At 41.5% G+C, this 19,801-nt stretch overlaps 1 protein-coding gene across 2 annotated transcripts in view; it reads left to right on the plus strand.

The window, feature by feature from the left end:
- Positions 1-19,597, plus strand: part of npas2 (neuronal PAS domain protein 2) — a 44,937-nt gene extending 25,340 nt beyond the window's left edge. Inside the window, exons 10-22 of one of the 2 annotated variants that reach the window (XM_042326715.1) lie at positions 7,235-7,317; positions 8,544-8,650; positions 8,937-9,084; positions 9,640-9,724; positions 10,048-10,177; positions 10,395-10,501; positions 10,615-10,701; positions 11,272-11,457; positions 11,726-11,935; positions 15,452-15,645; positions 16,227-16,319; positions 18,158-18,368; positions 18,493-19,597. In XM_042326715.1, the coding sequence (XP_042182649.1) occupies positions 7,235-7,317; positions 8,544-8,650; positions 8,937-9,084; positions 9,640-9,724; positions 10,048-10,177; positions 10,395-10,501; positions 10,615-10,701; positions 11,272-11,457; positions 11,726-11,935; positions 15,452-15,645; positions 16,227-16,319; positions 18,158-18,368; positions 18,493-18,690 (1,839 nt within the window). In that variant the 3' untranslated portion in view covers positions 18,691-19,597. The remainder of the gene's footprint in view (positions 1-7,234; positions 7,318-8,543; positions 8,651-8,936; positions 9,085-9,639; positions 9,725-10,047; positions 10,178-10,394; positions 10,502-10,614; positions 10,702-11,271; positions 11,458-11,725; positions 11,936-15,451; positions 15,646-16,226; positions 16,320-18,157; positions 18,369-18,492) is intronic. The other variant, XM_042326716.1, reaches the window with a different exon arrangement.
- The last annotated feature ends 204 nt before the right edge of the window (positions 19,598-19,801 follow it).

Consider the following 19,801-nt stretch of genomic DNA (forward strand, 5'->3'; position numbering starts at 1 on the left):
GATTCCATTTGAGAACATACAGATGTTTTATATTACCTTGTAAAGAGGAAGAAGAAAATAATACATTTTGAAAAGCCATTTAATTTTTTACATTTTTTATTTCACCTTTATTTAACCAGGTAGGCTAGTTGAGAGCAAGTTCTCATTTACAACTGTGACCTGGCCAAGATAAAGCAAAGCAGTGCGACACAAACAGCAACACAGAGTTACACATGGAATAAACAAGCGTACAGTCAATAACTCAATAACACAATAGAGAAAAAAAGAAAGTCTATATACAGTGTGTGCAAATGGCGTGAGGAGGTAAGGCAATAAATAGGCAATGGTAGCGAAGTAATAACAATTTAGCAAATTAACACTGGAGTGATAGATGAGCAGATGGTGATGTGCAAGTAGAAATACTGGTGTGCAAAAGAGCAGAAAAGTAAATAAAAACAATATGGGGATGAGGTAGGTAGATTGGGTGGGCTATTTACAGATGGGCTATGTACAGCTGCAGTGATCGGTTAGCTGCTCAGATAGCTGATGTTTAAAGTTAGTGAGGGAAATATAAGTCTCCAGCTTCCGCGATTTTTGCAATTCATTCCAGTCATTGGCAGCAGAGAACTGGAAGGAAAGGCTGCCAAATGAGGTGTTGGCTTTGGGGATGACCAGTGAGATATACCTGCTGGAGTGCGTGCTACGGGTGGGTGTTGTTATCGTGACCAATGAGCTGAGATAAGGCGGAGCTTTACCTAGCATAGACTTATAGATGTCGTGGAACCAGTGGGTCTGGCGACAAATATGTAGCGAGGGCCAGCCGACTAGAGAATACAGGTCGCAGTGGTGGGTGGTATAAGGGGCTTTGGTGACAAAATGGATGGCACTGTGATAGACTGCATTTAGTTTGCTGACTAGAGTATTGGAAGCTATTTTGTAAATGACATCGCCGAAGTCAAGGATCGGTAGGATAGTCAGTTTTACGAGGGTATGTTTGGCGGCGTGAGTGAGTGAAGGAGGCTTTGTTACGAAATAGGAAGCCGATTCTAGATTTAATTTTGGATTTGATATGTTTAATATGAGTCTGGAAGGAGAGTTTACAGTCTAGCCAGACACCTAGGTATTTGTAGTTGTCCACATATTCTAATTCAGAACCGTCCAGAGTAGTGATTGCTAGTTGGGCAGGCGGGTGTGGGCAGAAAACAGTTGAAAAGCATGCATTTGGTTTTTACTAGCGTTTAAGAGCAATTGGAGGCCACGGAAGGAGTGTTGTATGGCATTGAAGCTCGCTTGGAGGTTAGTTAACAGTGTCCAAAGAATGGCCAGATGTATACAGAATGGTGTCGTCTGCGTAGAGGTGGATCAGGGAATCACCCGCAGCAAGAGCGACATCGTTGATATATACAGAGAAAAGAGTCGGCCCGAGAATTTAACCCTGTGGTATCCCTGTAGAGACTGCCAGAGGTCCGGACAACAGGCCCTCTGATTTGACACACTGAACTCTGTCTGAGAAGTAGTTGGTGAACCAGGTGAGGCAGTTATTTGAGAAACCAAGGCTGTTGAGTCTGCCGATAAGAATGAGGAGATTGACAGAGTCGAAAGCCTTGGCCAGGTCGATGAAGATGGCTGCACAGTACTGTCTTTTATCGATGGCGGTTATGATTACGTTTAGTACCTTGAGCATGGCTGAGGTGCACCCATGACCAGCTCGAAAACCGGATTGCACAGCGAAGAAGGTACGGTGGGATTTGAAATGAATCCGGCGTTGTAGTGGAGAAAACAGTCCGATACTGGCAGGCTGGCAAGTATTATCCAGGCAAAAAAAAACAGCTGGTGTCTGTGCAGAAGGTAAAGGCAACTAGCAGTGGCTAACAATGACTAAATAGCTAGTAGCTAATTAGCTGGTTAGCTTCTGATGGAGGTTCTGGCTATAAGGTCTAAAAAATAGCGGATCCGTGTCACATTGGGTGAGGCGGGTTACCGGATATATATATATATATATATATATACAAAAAAGACGAAAAATACAAAAAGTAAACGAGAGGACGACAAACCACGTCTGCACTGCTACGCCATCTTGGAATGACAAGCCATAAGTCCTGTCTTAGAGTTTTTTGCATTGTGATTCATCATATTATTCTTTTGTCACTTCTAGGTTGGGTTGCATGTTTCACTTGCAATCGGAAAATAATATATATATATTTTTTTTACCAGACCTTGGAATAATTGTACTTTTTTGGTAAAAAAAAATGTTATTCACATAGTTGCTCTTTTGATGATCCATCACGTGACATACATTGCATCCCTCCCCCCCTTTTTGCCCTCAGAACAGCCTCAATTCTTTGGAGCATGGACTCTACAAGGTGTCGAAAGCATTCCACAGGCATGCTGGCCCATGTTGACCCCAATGCTTCCCATAGTTGTGCTTTGGGTGGTAGACCAGTCTTGATACACACGGGAAACTGTTAAGCGTGAAAAACCCAGCAGCGTTGCACTTCTTGACACAAACCGGTGCTCCTGGCACCTGCTACCATACACCATTCAAAGGCACTTAATTATTTTGTCTTGCCCATTCACCCTCTGAAAGGCACACACACAATCCATGTCTCAATTGTCTCAATGCTTATTCCCTTCATCTCCATTGATTTGAAGTGGATTTAACAAGTGAAATCATTAAGGGATCATAGCTTTCACCTCAATTTACCTGGTCAGTCTATGTCATGAAAAGAGAAGGTGTTCTTAATAAAATAAAATACATCTATTTACGATGACATTTTTATATATTTTTTTATGTGAAAGTTCTATCTGCGCAGCAACTTTGAACTTGATTTTATAAGGTTCTATCTCAATCAAATCACACATTACTGAGTTTCCAATCAAACATATTTGCGTGTAAGGGGATGCATTGAGTCATGAAAGAGGAAGACATCACAAAACAGTTCTGAGATCTGGGACTTGAATAATACTCCATATCTCAGAACTATACATTTAGTAGATTAGTGCTGAGCTATTAATGCTTTTTGAGGTCAGCTCGATTATTAAAAAAGGTTATTGGTTTCGATAATTGTTTTAGACATTAAATGAACTATGCTTTACGTGGGTTGAATGCTGCAACAACACTGAGTAAAACAATTCATATAAGTCCCATGATGGTAATGACTGCCCATTACGGCTTATCAGAGGTGTGACCAAGTCACTATTATTCGAGTCACAAGCAAGTCTCAAGTCACAAGGTCTGAGTCTCAAGTCGAGTACCAAGTAGAACGGGTCAAGACTCGAGTCAAGTCCAAGTCGTGCATTCTAAGAGCAAGTCAAGTCAAGTAACAAAAAAATCTATACATGCAACGACTTGTTCAACTACAAATCTCTGTCTATTTATTGAGGCCACCAGACAGCACTTTTCATTATTTTGATTAGCATTTGTAAGTGTACAATAGGGACATGTAGCAGTCGTAAGGGCATGACATCAGCAGAAAACAAGGCAGGTTGACGTGCTCAGAGTGTACATTTTATTTACAGGTCTTGGTAATCCAATGGTGAAAGCGCCAGATCATACAAAACATACAAGTAGATTTACCAAATATACACAGGCATTAGCCCAAAAGGAATAGCCTCTGTATCAGGCTTAACCTGCCCTATATGAATGAAAACAGGTAGACGGCAAGACTATACAGCCTCCTTTTGAGAAAGTAAATCTGTCTAACAAGAGCTCAAACAGGTAGGCCTACATAATAAGCACTTGGCCCCCAGGAACATACAATCCAATTGGCAATTAAAACCAATAAAACTGGTTCTACAATTTAAAAGGAAAATTCCAGATCCATTGTTACATTCGTATTAATCCGACTTAATGATTATTAATGATATTTCAACACCGTGCATACATGGAACAGTCATTTTATCTTGTTCAACGTTCTGACTCCAGAGCGTGGAGCGCAGGCCACGTAGCCTATTTCTATGCACACTGAGGCGCTTGTGCAGATATTACGCACAACCAGAATGACCAGAATGACAGACACACAGAACCCAGACATAACTCAAGCAATATGAACAAAGGAAACCATACATTTATTTAAATAAACAGTACTTCTACCTCATGAGTCTTGCGAATGTTCATGGGCACAATAGAAATCATGCCAACTCATGCCACTCGTAGCACACGCTCCAGCAGGTATATCTCACTGGTCACCCCCAAAGCCAATTCCTCCTTTGGTCGCCTTTCCTTCCAGTTCTCTGCTGCCACTGACTGGAATGAACTGCAAAAATCACTGAAGCTGGAGATTCCCATCTCCCTCACTAGCTTTAAGAACCAGCTATCAGAGCAGCTCACAGATCACTGCACCTGTACATAGCCCATCTGTATACAGCCCATCTATCTACCTCATTCCCATACTGTATTTATTTATTTTGCTCCTTTTGCACCACAGTATCTCTACTTGCACATCCATCTTTTGCATATCTACCATTCCAGTGTTTAATTGCCATATTGTAATTACTTTGCCACCATGGCCTATTTATTGCCTTAACTCCCTTATTTAACCTTATTTGCACTCACTATATAGACTTTGTTTTCTTTTTTTTCTACTGTATTATTGACTGTATGTTTTGTTTATTCCATGTGTAATTCTGTGTTGTTGTATGTGTCGAACTGCTTTGCTTTATCTTGGCCAGGTCGCAGTTGCATATGAGAACTTGTTCTCAACTAGCTTACCTGGTTAAATAAAGGTGAAATAAAAATAAAATAAAATAATTAATGTTTGGCTAAATGCAAATGTATCGTAGACCTGTCAAACATGTAACAGAAATATCTACGTGTTGCAAAAAACGGTATGGGGATGGAATGATGAGACGCTAGCAATTATTTCAATATAGATATACCACATAGGGCCTATACATTTAAACATATGAAATCAAGAGAAAACATTTCAACAAGAGAAAATAATCACTTTCCACTGGCTGGAGTTTGGAGAGTGCAAGTGAAGAGCAGTGCCTATGGTAATAATTCATTTTAAACAAATTCCAAATGCAAGTTTCATAAGCAAATGATCCATTTCAAGCAATTGTTAGATACAAAAATAGCAGTAGGCCTTTTCTAAAAATTGTTGCCCCTCTGCTGATGAGCTTGTAAAGTAAACAGTTAATATTCTTGATCACCAACATTGTTTTGAGCTGCATATTTAACTATTATGGCAATACTCTCTTCTTATAATTTGATGTTTGTGCTGCACCCAATCCTATAGCTGTATAGCAAATCACCAATATGTTTGCTTATTCACCACCTGAGCTGTGTTGATTGACAGTTTGACAGTATGTTGATTTTGAATCAGTTACAGAGTTTAATGGCTGTGATACTGTAGGAGATAACTGAGGATGGATCAGCAACATTGCAGTTACTCCACAATAAATGACAGAGTGAAAAGAAGGAAGCCTGTACAGAAAAAATATATTCCAAAACATGCATCCTGTTTGCAATAACTCACTAAAGTAATACTGCAAAAAAATGTGGCAAAATAAATAACTTTTTGTCCTGAATACAAAGCATTATGTTTGGGGTAAATCCACTGGAGTTGCTTACTAAGACAACATTGAATGTTCCTGAGTGGTCTAGTTACATTTTTTAAAACTTAAATCGACTTGAAAATCTATGGCAAGACTTGAACATGGCTGTCTAGCAATGATCAACATTATTTGACAGAGCAAATTTTGTGCAATCCAGGTGTGCAAAACTCAGAGACTCACTCAGAAAGACTCACAGCTGTAATCACTGCCTAAGGTGTTAACATGTAGACTCAGGGGGTTGAATACTTTTCTAATACAGATATATTAGTGTTTTTCTTTATTATTATAATATATTTTTTCTAACTTTGACATTACAGAGTATTTTGTGTAAATGGTTGACAGAAAATGTCAATTAAATCCATTTTAATCCCACTTTGTAACTAAATAAAATGTGGGAAAAGTCAAGGGGTGTGAATACTTTTTGAAATCACTGTAGGGTAGTTGTCATTTCATTGAGCTATTGTTTTAAAGTCCAAATCAAATCACATTTTATTGGTCACATACACATATTTAGAAGATGTTATTGGTCACATACACATATTTAGAAGATGTTATTGGTCACATACACATATTTAGAAGATGTTATTGGTCACATACACATATTTAGAAGATGTTATTGGTCACATACACATATTTAGAAGATGTTATTGGTCACATACACATATTTAGAAGATGTTATTGGTCACATACACATATTTAGAAGATGTTATTGGTCACATACACATATTTAGAAGATGTTATTGGTCACATACACATATTTAGCAGTTGTTATTGGTCACATACACATATTTAGCAGATGTTATTGGTCACATACACATATTTATCAGATGTTATTGGTCACATACACATATTTAGCAAATTTTACTGTAGGTGTAGCAAAATGCTTGTGTTCCTAGCTCCAACAGTACAGTAATATCTAAAAATTCACAACAATACACACAAATCTAAAAGTAAAATACAAAGAATGGAATTAAGAAATATATAAATATTAGGATGAGCAATGTCGGAGTGGCATTACAGTATATACATATGAAATGAGTAAAGCAGTATGTAGTGTTCCATTATTAAATTGACCAGTGATTCCATGTCTATGTACATAGGGCAGCAGCCTCTAAGGTGCAGGGTTGAGTAACTGTGTGGTAGCCGGCTAGTGATGGCTATTTAACAGTCTGATGGCCTTGAGATAGAAGCTGTTCTTAGCTTTGATGCAAGGACAAGTGTTTGGTGATTATGAATTCATGTTGAATTGATGTTGAATATGAAATGATGTATTACATCATGTGGTTTGAAGGAAGGAAGGTTATTCTCTTCATTTAATCATTAAATGGCTTTACTTTTCTATTAACGTTGAAATAATCGTATCATTAAGTGCCAGAAAGAACCTTTTTACACAACACGGATCCACTTTTGAGACTTACAAGGTTACAATTACAACAACCCCCTAAAAAAAAACGAATTTACAAAAGTCTCAGGATTTTGATACTCTGCACTTTAAGTACCTCTATGGTGAGGGACTTGATTAGTTATGAATGAGGAATTCACTCCAAAGCAGTTCTGAGATATGACGTGAAAACTTATAACTCAGATCTAGACTTTTCGTAGACCTTATAATTACATGGTCACCAATAGTTTTTTGGGGGGGATTTAAGGATTGGTTCTCTAGTGCCTTAAATTGTATTTTTGTTACTTTTACCAGGATTTGTGTAATGTGGAAGATCCCTGTGATGAATTCACATCCAGACACAGCCTTGAATGGAAGTTCCTGTTCTTAGATCACAGGTAAGAGGAGCATAGAAAACTGTACATTTTGTCCTCCATCTGTTATCAGTCTTTAATTGAGTAGCTTCATATCCTGATGGAAAGCCACACTGTCATCGGTGCCCATCAACTGGCATCCTCTGGGCTGCACATCTTTGGCGCTACAGTGAACATATATATTTAAGAGGACAACTGCTGTTCTCTCCTGTCTCTATCTTGGCATTAACATGACATTGTTGTTTGTAAACTCTGTCTACTGGCGTGTCATACTGCCCCGCTGTGTCCCTTGGTTATGTTCCATCTGATTGGCTTTGGGTGAGCAGGCTCAGTGTTCAGCAGACTGCTGGTGCTAGTGGCGTGACTGACTGATTGTGCTAGTTTCCACTGTGTGGCCTGGCGTCCTCACTAAGTAAGGCATTTAGACCTGCTGCCGTGCCCTGGATAGTGAGAGTGAGACACAAGATTAGTCTGCAATGTCACAGGTGATAAAGGACCAATGAGAAACAGCCCAGACTGCAACATTCTATCATTCATGACACCACCAATGCAGTATCAAATCAAATCCCTTAGTACCTGCTAATCAAAGACCCTTGTGAATTCAGAGCAGGGAGGATGGCAACCACCCCGAGATTATTAGATAACTGTAAAGAAGGTAAAACCAAGGGAGGAAATTGTACGTCCTGTGCTCTGCTGAGCTATAATTGGACATTCACAGCTCCTTGCCAAACTGCTGTGCTCTGCGCTAGGTCTCAAGAATGGCTCCCTCTATAATGTGACCTGCATGCCATTCTGAATTTGGCTTATGGGGGCCTAGGCTAAGTGGATTTAACTGAGCATTGATGAATGAAATGCACCAAGTGAGCCAAAATCATGTCATAATCATAGCTGTGATTATACGACATTGCCATGTTTACGCATTTTTTAGGCATTCGCAACATCGCACTCGCTCAGCCCTAGCCTATTTAGAGTGGTGATATTCTGTCAATGTGTCATAACTGTATGGATCATATGAAGTTATATTGCCCTGTGTGCTTGAGGCAGTACAAACGTAGGTTTATTAATCATAATGTTCATGCATTTTTCAATGTACTTGTCAAGGTAATTATGGCATTATCAATCAAGTTATTCTCTCAAGGCTGCAAAATAGTACATTCCGACAAAATAAATACTTAAATGTCACAGTTTAACCAGTCTGTTGTTGTTATAAAACATAGCTGCCTAATATCTTGGTTATTCTCTCTTTCCAGAGCTTCACCAATCATCGGCTACTTGCCCTTTGAGGTTCTTGGGACTTCTGGCTATGATTACTATCATGTGGATGACTTGGAGCTTATAGCGCGGTGTCATAAGCAATGTAAGCAACTCTCTCCTCTACCTCTTTCATCCCTCTCTCCCTCTCTCCCTCTCTCCCACTCTTCCTCACTACCACAGGATCCAGGCAGCCATTTCAAAGAAAGAGGTCATCCCACTGTAGTTACATTTCTATTTCCACTTCACCAATGTGCATAAAAAGCCCGGACTTCTGAGACTGCTTAGAGCTTGCTACTCCTGATGTTTTAGGATTTTGGGAACAAGGGCAGTGTAGTGATTTGTGTATGCCTGACTGCTCTGTTGAAAATGTCCCTGTGTTGTCTTCACAGTAATGCAGTTTGGGAAGGGTAAATCCTGCTACTATCGGTTTCTGACCAAGGGTCAGCAGTGGATCTGGCTCCAGACACACTACTACATTACATACCACCAGTGGAACTCCAAGCCAGAGTTCATAGTGTGCACTCACACAGTCGTCAGGTAAACCTAATTCCTCTGTCTCTCTCTGTCATGTTTGGTCAAATATACTCTGATGCTGCCCCTGAACAGGCAGTTAACCCACTGTTCCTAGGCCGTCATTGAAAATAAGAATTTGTTCTTAACTGACTTGCCTAGTAAAATAAAGGTAAAAAAATAAAAATAAATAAATAAAAAATAAATAAAAAAAAATAAAAAAATAAATAAATAAAATTGTAAATTGAGGATGAATATCTGAACGTCTTGAAGAAAGATCTGGCCTTAATGGCCATGTACTCTTATAATCTCCACCCAGCACAGCCAGAAGAGGACTGGCCACCCCTCAGAGCCTGGTTCCTCTCTAGGTTACTTCCTAGGTTCCAACCTTTCTGGAGAGTTTTTCCTAGCCACTGTGCTTCTGCATCTGCATTGCTTGCTCTTTGGAGCTTCAGACTGGGTAGATGTAAAAAGTGCTTTATAAAACAAATTTGATTGATTGTTGATGGAAAAGCTAGGCTTATGGGCAAATCATTTGACATTTGATCTGTCTTTCTATCACACTCTGTCACGGACTTGAAGTTACGCGGAGGTGAGAGCGGAGAGGAGGAGAGAGTTTGGCTTGGAGGAGACGTCACCTGAGATGGCCACTTCGTCCTCCATAAAGGTATGAAGAAGAGTCACTAGGATCAAATATAAATAATGAATCATAAAGAATGTTACAATAACATCCAGTATTCAAGTTTCCCAATAAACAGCCATTTTACCACGTTCAATCATATACATTACAATCATGTACAGTGGTGCTCTACTTTCCAATCCTGTGTCAGTGTTCAGAGCTAAGTGGGATGGTGAAATGCCATGCAAATACAGAGCTTTCAAGTGTCAGGCATTGTTGTGTGTATTCTGAGTGGGTAAAAGCTAATATGTCCCAGATCTTATTGGCGCTGTCAGTACTTGATACTCCTCTGTCTATCCTGTGTGTTCCAGGCTCAGAAGGTGTACCTGGACATCTGTCCCAATCTGGAACCTCCCGGACAGGACAGGATGAGCGGGGCATGCTCAGTGTCCTCCCACAGCTCCCGGAAATCCTCCCACACAGCCCTGTCCGACTCGGCATGTGAGTCCCTCTGTTGCTCTCTTTTTCCAGCTAACCCAAATACCCCCATACTGAATTAGTCCGTTTAGACTTGAACCCTGTACCATACAACACCACTTTCACCCTAATCCAAACTCTGCACCACCATACACTCACTTACTGTATACAATTTTGGATTTAAATGGTTAATTATGAAGTATGCGTAACCTTCTACATATTGAATCATTTTCCCCACCAGCCAACACATCCTTGCGGTTCACAGACGCTTGCACACCATCACGACAGTCTGCATCAGTCGCGGGGACAGAGAAGAATTTGGCCAGACTCGTACCCAGTAGTGCAAAGGTCAGTTCACCTCATTAAGAACTAGCCAGTGGAAAAACCAATACTTGTAGAAAAACATCAGCCTGGAATCCTGCTCAACTCCCCGTCTGTTTTTGTTGTCCTTCACCTTATAGACTTTGGTACAGAGGCAAAACTCTTTTGACCTCCTTCCCCAACTGAGCCTACCCCCTTCTCCTACCTGCAGCCAGCACTCCGTAATGGTTGGTGTTTAGTCTAATCTCTCCTGTCTGTCTGTCGCCTGCCTGCTTACTGTTTGTCTAGTAGTCTCCCATTATTATGACAGCTTGCTCTTGTCTGTTGGTTGACATCCTCGTTTGTTTGTGCGAAATGCCTCCACTCCCACTTGATTTTAGACCACAGCAACGTAATTGGGGATGATCATATTATAGCTGTAAATGTAGATGACAATTAAATTCCAGATGTAAAACTACTACTCTCAAGTATGTATAAATTGTCTCAAGATGATCACTTCAACTCATGTTAAATGAGGCCAAGTAAAAGCATCTCCTACATCTGCATGAAAACAAGAAGAAGAGCTGGAAACAAGAAGAGCTGGAAGTGCTAATCAAGCGATAATGATTGTGAGGATGATTTCTGTGGACCTCAAGTGCTTGAGTGCTGTATTTCTGAACTACAGCAGAGTCCTCCTTGGCTCTGAAAATGTGTGTAGGCAGCTGTGAAGGCTTGTGCCAGAGCATCGCCCATGCATGGTACTTTGTTGTGAACCGCCGTTATCATGATGGCTGTGTATCCTATTATTTCCGTCGTAGCAACAACAACAACAGCAGCAGCAGCAGTCCATGTACCAACAGCAGCCCCAAGAGCCTCAGCTAGGTGTGATGAACCAGCTCAAGGAGCAGCTGGAGGAGAGGACACGCATCCTGCAGATGGACATCAAGACTCAGCAGCAGGAGCTGCATGACATCAAGGAGAAGCTTCAGCTAGCTAACCTCCAGGTAACCCTGCTTACCGCTAGTCAGACTCCCGGCCTAAAGCAGTCCCTTAACCTAAGCCAGGGTTTCCCCAAACTTGGTCCTCTGTTTTGGTTTTTCCCATAACACTACACAGCTGATTCAAATAATAAATTAATCATCTAGCTTTGAATCAGCTGTGTCGTGCTACCCTTGGGGTCCTGAGGACTGAGATTGGGAAATGCTAACCTAAGCCAATTGTCATAGAGTGGATACAGTAGCTAAGCCCTCCTGTGTTTGTGTGTGTGTGTAGATGTTGTTACAGCAACCCATCCACGGTGACTTTGGCCAGGTCCAACAGCAGCAGCCTCAGCAGCAGGGTCCAGGGAGGCCGGTCCAGCAGCCTCAGCCTCAGTCTAGGGTGATCAGACAGGCCTCGGCCCACTCCAAACAGCCTCTCCATGGAGCCCACGACTCGTCCCCTCACTCTCTCCTCAGAGAGCACAGCACACCCTCCCCTCAGGTACCCCAGCTCTCCATCTATACTCTTATCCCAATAGCTTTAGACTTTTACTTTGTATAGAGTTAGCAGGGAAATATTCACCATAGTCCCTGCGCCCAAGGAAGCGAAGGTAACCTGCATGAATGATTACTGCCCCGTAGCACTCACGTCGGGAGCCATGAAGTGCTTTGAAAGGCTGGTCATGGCTCACATCAACAGCATCCTCCCTAGACCCACTCCAAATAGCATACCACCCCAACAGATCCACAGATGACACAATCTCAATCGCAATCCACACTGCCCTTTCCCATCTGGACAAAAGGAACACCTATGTGAGAATGCTGTTCATTGACTACAGCTCAGCGTTCAACACCATAGTACCCACGAAGCTCATCACTAAGCTAAGGACCCTGGGACTAAACACTTCCCTCTGCAACTGGATCCTGGATTTCCTGACGGGCCACCCCCAGATGATAAGGGTAGGCAACAACATGTCTGCCACGCTGATCCTCAACACTGGGGCCCCTCAGGGGTGTGTACTTAGTCCCCTCCTGTACTCCCCGTTCACCCATGACTGTGTGGCCAAACACGACTCCAACACCATCATTAAGTTTGCTGATGACACAACAGTGGTAGGCCTGAACACCGACAACGATGAGACAGCCTATAGGGAGGAGGTCAGAGACCTGGCAGTGTGGTACCAAGACAACAATCTCTCCGTCAATGTGAGCAAGACAAAGGATCTGATCGGGGACTACAGGAAAAGGCAGGCCAAACGGGCCCCCATTAACATCTATGGGGCTGTAGTGGAGCAGGTCGAGAGTCTCAAGTTCCTTGGTGTCCACATCACCAACGAACTATCACGTTCCAAACACACCAATTCAGTCGTGAAGAGGGCACGACAACACCTTTTCCCCCTCAGGAGACTAAAAAGATTTGGCAAGGGTCCTCAGATCCCCTCAGAAAAGATTTGGCATGGGTCCCCAGATCCTCAAAAAGTTCTACAGCTTCACCATCGAGAGCATCCTGACCGGTTGCATCACCGCCTGGTATGGCAACTGCTCAGCATCTGACTGTAAGGCGCTACAGAGGGTAGTACGTGCAGCCCAGTATATCAAACTATAGTTTTGGCAAGTCGGTTAGGATATCTACTTTGTTCATGACACAAGTCATTTTTCCAACAATTGTTCACAGAGAGATTATTTCCCAAATAATTCACTGTATCACAATTCCAGTGGGTCAGAAGTTAACATACACTAAGTTGACTGTGCCTTTAAACAGCTTGGAAAATTCCAGAAAATGATGTCATGGCTTTAGAAGCTTCTGATTGGTGCGGCAGGTAGCTTAGTGTTTAGAGCGTTGGACTAGTAACCGAACGGTTGCAAGATCGAATCCTTGACAATGTAAAAAAATCTGTTGTTCTGTCCCTGAACAAGGCAGTTAACCCACTGTTCCTAGGCCGTCATTGAAATTAAGTATTTGTTCTTATCTGACTTTCCTAGTTAAATAAGGGTCAAAAAATGTTTTTTAAATAGGCTAATTGACATCATTTGAGTCAATTGGAGGTGTGGGGCGGCAGGGTAGCCTAGTGGTTAGAGCGTTGGACTAGTAACCGGAAGGTTGCAAGTTCAAATACCCGAGCTGACAAGGTATAAATCTGTCGTTCTGCCCCTGAACAGGCAGTAAACCCACTGTTCCTAGGCCGTCATTGAAAATAAGAATTTGTTCTTAACTGACTTGCCTAGTTAAATAAAGGTTAAATAAAATAAAAAAATTATTTCAAGGCCTACCTTCAAACTCAGTGCCTCTTTGCTTGACATCAAAAGAAATCAGCCAAGACCTCAAAAAAAGAATTGTAGACCTCTACAAGTCTGGTTCATCCTTGTGAGCAATTTCCAAACGCCTGAAGGTGCCACATTAATCTATACAAACAATAGTAAACAAGTGTAAACACCATGGGATCACACAGCTGTCATACCGCTCAGGAAGGAGATGCGTTCTGTCTCCTAGAGATGAACGTACTTTGGTGCTAAAAGTGCAAATCAATCCCAGAACAACAGCAAGGGACCTTGTGAAGATGCTGGAGGAAACAGGTACAAAAGTATCTATATCCACAGTAAAACGAGTCCTATATCGACATAACCTGAAAGGCCTCACAGCAAGGAAGAAGCCACTGCTCCAAAACCGCCATATAAAAGCCAGACTACAGTTTGCAACTGCGCAGGGGGACAAAGATTGTACTTTTTGGAGAAATGTCTTCTGGTCTGATGAAACAAAAATAGAACTGTTTGGCCATAATGACCATCGTTATGTTTGGAGGAAAAAGGGGGAGGCTTGCAAGCCGAAGAACACCATCCCAACCGTGAAGCACGGGGGTGGCAGCATCATGCTGTGGGGGTGCTTTGCTGCCTTAGGTACTGGTGGACTTCACAAAATAGATGGCATCATGAGGAAGTACAATTATGTGGATAAATTGAAGCAACATCTCAAGACATCAGTCAGGGAGTTAAAGCTAATTAATGGGTCTTCCAAATGGACAATGACCCCAAGCACACTTCCAAATTTGTGGCAAAATGGCTTAAGGACAACAAAGTCAAGGTATTGGAGTAGCCATCATAAAGCCCTGACCTCAATCCTATAGAAAAATTGTGGGCAGAACTGAAAAAGCGTGTGCGAGCAAGGAGGCCTACAAACCTGACTCAGTTACACCAGCTCTGTCAGGAGGAATGGGTCAAAATTCACCCAACTTATTGTGGGAAGCTTGTGGAAGGCTACCTGAAACCTTTGACCCAATCCAAACAATTTAAAGGCAATGCTACCAAATACTAATTGAGTGTATGTAAACTTCTGACCCACTGGGAATGTGATAAAATAAATAAAAACTGAAATAAATCATTCTCTCTACTATTATTCTCACATTTCACATTCTTAAAATAAAGTGGTGATCCTAACTGACCTAAGACAGAGAATTTTTACTAGGATTAAATGTCAGGAATTGTTAAATGTATTTGACTAAGGTATATGTAAACTTCCGACTTCAACTGTATATAATAAGCAGTGTCAGAGGAAAGCCCAAACAATTGTCAAAGACTTCAGTCACCCAAGTGATAGACCAAGTCTAGGACCAAAAGGCTCCTCAACAGCTTCTATCCCCAAGTCATAAGACTGCTGAACAATTAATCAAATGGCCACCGGACTATTTGCATTGACAACCCCCCCCCCCCCCCCCATTTGTTTTGTACACTGCTGCTACTCATTGACTCGGCACCGGTACCCCCTGTATATAGCCTATTGTTATTTTAATGTGTTACTTTTAATATTCTTTACTCTAGTTTATTTGGTATATTTTTTTAAAACTCTTCTTGAACTGCACTATTGGTTAAGGGCTTGTTAGTAAGCATTTCATGGTAAGGTCTACACTGGTTGTATTTGGCACATGTGACAAATAAAGTTTGATTTGATTTCAAATATACAAGGACGTGTTTCGTTCATGACTGTAGTCAACCTGGTGTTAATGTCCCTGTTGTTGTTGTTTAGGTGCAGCAGAGATTGATAAGGAATGCAGGCGGGCAGATGCAGGCAGTCAGTCTCCCGGTGCACACCCACACCAGCCTGACCATGCCCTTTTACAGCAACCCCATGATGTTCTCTCAGCAGATGAACACACAGCCACTGCAGGACGCAAACCAAAGACACTCAGACACCGAGTTCAGTCAAGAGGGACAGTTACGGTGAGCCCTACAGACAGTAAAACACTCTGATTTCTTGTTGCACAATTCCTTTCAAGAACGTGTTGAGTCTGTTCTTCATGGTCAGTGTAACTCAGCTTTTAGATTGGTCTGAATTGAAGCAACTTGTAACGGAATACATTTTGGGAAACATTGACATGGCAAGCTGTATATTATTAAAACAAAGCTTTATGATTTGAAGTTAATCATAACTACATTGTATGAATTCTGAATGAAAGAGCACCTGCTTAACACCAGCTTACCTTGAAGTGAAAGTAACTTGATATGAAAGTCTTGTCCTTCTGTTAACTTAATCAAAAATAAAAGTAGATTTGAGTTCTTCAGGTTGAAATCAAATGGTTAGAAGAAAAAGGTTAGGGTGACATTGGAGAGGGAATAGTCTCCTTGAGTCACAAAACCTTTTGTCTTGTCTATTAGACTCACACTGTATTTTGGAGATGGATAAGTATGTCAAGGGTGGAAAATACCAGCTTGTGCAATCTCAGCCCTCATGGCCCAGGGGTCATTTTCAGAAAGGTTGGAGTTCCAGATTTGACACTGACATAGACCGTTCTTTCTGGCAGCATGCTGCTCAACCAGCCAATGCATACCCTCTTACCTGATAGCAGTATGAGCTCCCAGACTTCCCAGTGCAACACAGCCATCCAGCAAACCAAGTAAGTGTGTGATTGAGTGTGTATATAATCATTATGTTGACTTTCTTTACATGGTCTGTTATTTGACCCATATGTAGTACATGCAGTGAAATATGAGAACATTTATCCTTGATATGAACTGATTGTACTTAAAACACATGATATAAATGTACAGTTGAAGTCGGAAGATTACATACACCTTAGCCAAATACATTTAAACTCAGTTTTTCACAATTCCTGACATTTAATCCAAGTAAAAATTCATTGTCTTAGGTCAGTTAGGATCACAACTTTATTTTAAGAATGTGAAATGTCAGAATAATAGTAGAGAAAATTATTTATTTCAGCTTTTATTTATTTCATCACATTCCCAGTGGGTCAGAAGTTTACATACACTCAATTAGTATTTGGTAGCATTGCCTTAAATTGTTTAACTTGGGTCAAAGGTTTCAGGTAGCCTTCCACAAGCTTCCCACAATAAGTTGGGTGAATTTTGGCCCATTACTCCTGACAGAGCTGGTGTAACTGAGTCAAGTTTGTAGTCCTCCTTGCTCGCACATGGTTTTTGAGTTCTGCCCACACATTTTTTATAGGATTGCGGTCAGGGCTTTGTGATGGTCACTCCAATACCTTGACTTTGTTGTCCTTATTAAACCATTTTGCCACAACTTTGGAAGTGTGCTTGGGGTCATTGTCCATTTGGAAGACCCATTTGCGACCAAGCTTTAACTTCCTGACTGATGTCTTGAGATGTTGCTTCAATATATCCACATAATTGTACTCCCTTATGATGCAGCAAAGCACCCCCACAACATGATGCTGCCACCCCCGTGCTTCACGGTTGGGATGGTGTTCTTCGGCTTGCAAGCCTCCACCTTTTTCCTCCAAACATAATGATGGTCATTATGGCCAAACAGTTCTATATTTGTTTCATCAGACCAGAGGACATTTCTCCAAAAAGTACGATCTTTGTCCCCATGTGCAGTTGCAAACCATAGTCTGGCTTTTTTGGAGCAGTGGCTTCTTCCTTACTGAGCGGCCTTTCAGGTTATGTTGATATAGGACTCGTTTTACTGTGGATATAGATACTTTTGTACCTGTTTCCTCCATCTTCACAAGGTCCTTTGCTGTTGTTCTGGGATTAATTTGTACTTTTTGCAAGTACGTTCATCTCTTAAGAAACAGAATTCGTCTCCTCCCTGAGCAGTATGATGGTTGCGTGGTACCATTGTGTTTACACTTGCGTACTATTGTTTGTACAGATGAACGTGGTACCTTCAGGTGTTTGGAAATTGCTCCCAAGGATGAACCAGACTTGTGGAGGTCTACAAATTGTTTTCTGAGGTCTTGGCTGATTTCTTTTGATTTTCCCATGATGTCAAGCAAAGAGGGACTGAGTTTGAAGGTAGGCCTTGAAATACATCCACAGGTACACCTCCAATTGACTCAAATGATGTCAATTAGCTTATCAGAAACTTCTAATGTCATGACATCATTTTCTGGAATATTCCAAGCTGTTTAAAGGCACAGTCAACTTAGTGTATGTAATCTTCTGACCCACTGGAATTGTAATAAGTGAAATAATCTGACTGTGAACAATTGTTGGAAAAATTACTTATTAAGTAGATGTCCTAACCGACTTGCCAAAACTATAGTTTGTTAACAAGAAATTTGTGGAGTGGTTGAAAAACGAGTTTTAATGACTCCAACCTAAGTGTATGTCAAATTCCGACTTCAACTGTATCTGCAAATTATCAGACCATGCAGAAATCTAAGTGTTAAAGACAAAATAAACATATTCTGTTACTATGAACACAGTAAATGTAGTTGACCGGTTGATTGCGCTCATCCCTCCCCAGATACTCCCTGGAGCAGCAGATGATGACCCCGTCGTTCCCCATGCAGCAGGTGAACTGCAACGCTGTCCTGGTCCCCTCCCCTGTATTCACGTCCCCCATCATGATCCCTCACAACAGCTTTATCACGCACCAGGCCCAGCCCACCTACCACCCTCAGCAGCAGGCCAACCATCACTCTCTACAGCTGCAGCAGCCCCAGCAGTTCTTTCAGGTAAGGTAGTAGTCCTACTACTTGCAGTCGTGTGATCGCAGGCCTTGGGCTGGCGGGGGTTTGGCTCACTCTGTAGAATAACTAGTATCACCTCACTTATGCCCTGATCCCTTTCTGTTGATAGATGCAGCCCCAAGGACTCTTACACAGTGGACCCACTCAGGCGTTCTTCCACGCCACTAATATCCCACAGCAAGGTACTGTGGGTTATATTCAACAACAACCGCAGCAGCAGCAACCACAACAACAACAGCAACAACACCACCATTCCCAAAACCAGACTGGCAACCTTTCAGACTTCCGAAATATGCTCACTCGGTAGCACCGAAGACTCAAACAGAGTTGTTAGTTATCCCCTGAAATGTATTGTCACAGGTTCAGTGGCAGAATTATATGGGATGCATAGAAGAGACAGAGGCTATTTGGTGCCATGCTGTGCAGTGTTATTCGCTGTTTAAGAAGCCAAAGTGGCTTTGTTTCCACAGCAAAAAAAAAAAATGAAAATATGCCTGTGGTGACCTTACTTCTGATAAGGAGCCACCCTTTTCAGACAAAGCAGTTTTTGTACCCCATGCTGGGGTGAACCACAGTCAGAGGCTGCTTGGACCGGTGGCGGCCCCCAATGTGACAGCTCTCCCAGAAATGAAAAAGGAGTCAGTGTGCTGAAGGCTTGTGCTTCACTGCACCACCAACCTCTCTGTCCCACTCCACAAAGCTACTGGGACCATGCTTACACGTCATATTTCATCATGACACTGCTGGATGGAGAAAACTATGAAAGTAATCATAAGGAAAACAGTTCTGCTATGTGTTTTTATGCAGATATGTTTTCAACAAAAAAGTAGGTTATTGTTAGGTGAGTCTAGTTGTGCACTGACTGCACTTGTTCATAGCATCTGTCCTGATGTTCAGAGAGTAAACACAAGCAGTGAACATTTACTTCTTCAAAGTTGCATCTTCATTTCACATGAAAAACACTTTGTGTCTGTGAGTTATGGTTTTGTTGTGCAGTTGTTGCATACTTTTTTGTTATGAAACAGCAGTTTTACAAACCTATAAAACAACAATATTTTCCCCAGAAGGAAATGTAAAGGAAGGGTTCATTTTGATGTTGGACATCAGTTGTTATTTCATCACACATTCAAATCAGTCATCCTAGATACAGTGCATTCGGACCACTTCCCTTTTTCCACATTTTGTTACGTTACAGCTTTATTCTAAAATGAATTAAATCTATTTTTTCCTCATCAATCTACACAAAATACCCCATAATGACATAGCAAAAACTGGTTTTTAGACATTTTGCAAATTTATATAAAAAAATAAAAGGCTGGGCCACTCAAGGACATTCAGAGACTTGTCCCGAAGCCACTCCTGCGTTGTCTTGGCTGTGTGCTTAGGATCGTTGTCCTGTTGGAAGGTGAATCCTTGGC

This window comes from Oncorhynchus tshawytscha, linkage group LG09, assembly GCF_018296145.1.
Source record: "Oncorhynchus tshawytscha isolate Ot180627B linkage group LG09, Otsh_v2.0, whole genome shotgun sequence".
NCBI classification, from domain to species: domain Eukaryota; kingdom Metazoa; phylum Chordata; class Actinopteri; order Salmoniformes; family Salmonidae; genus Oncorhynchus; species Oncorhynchus tshawytscha.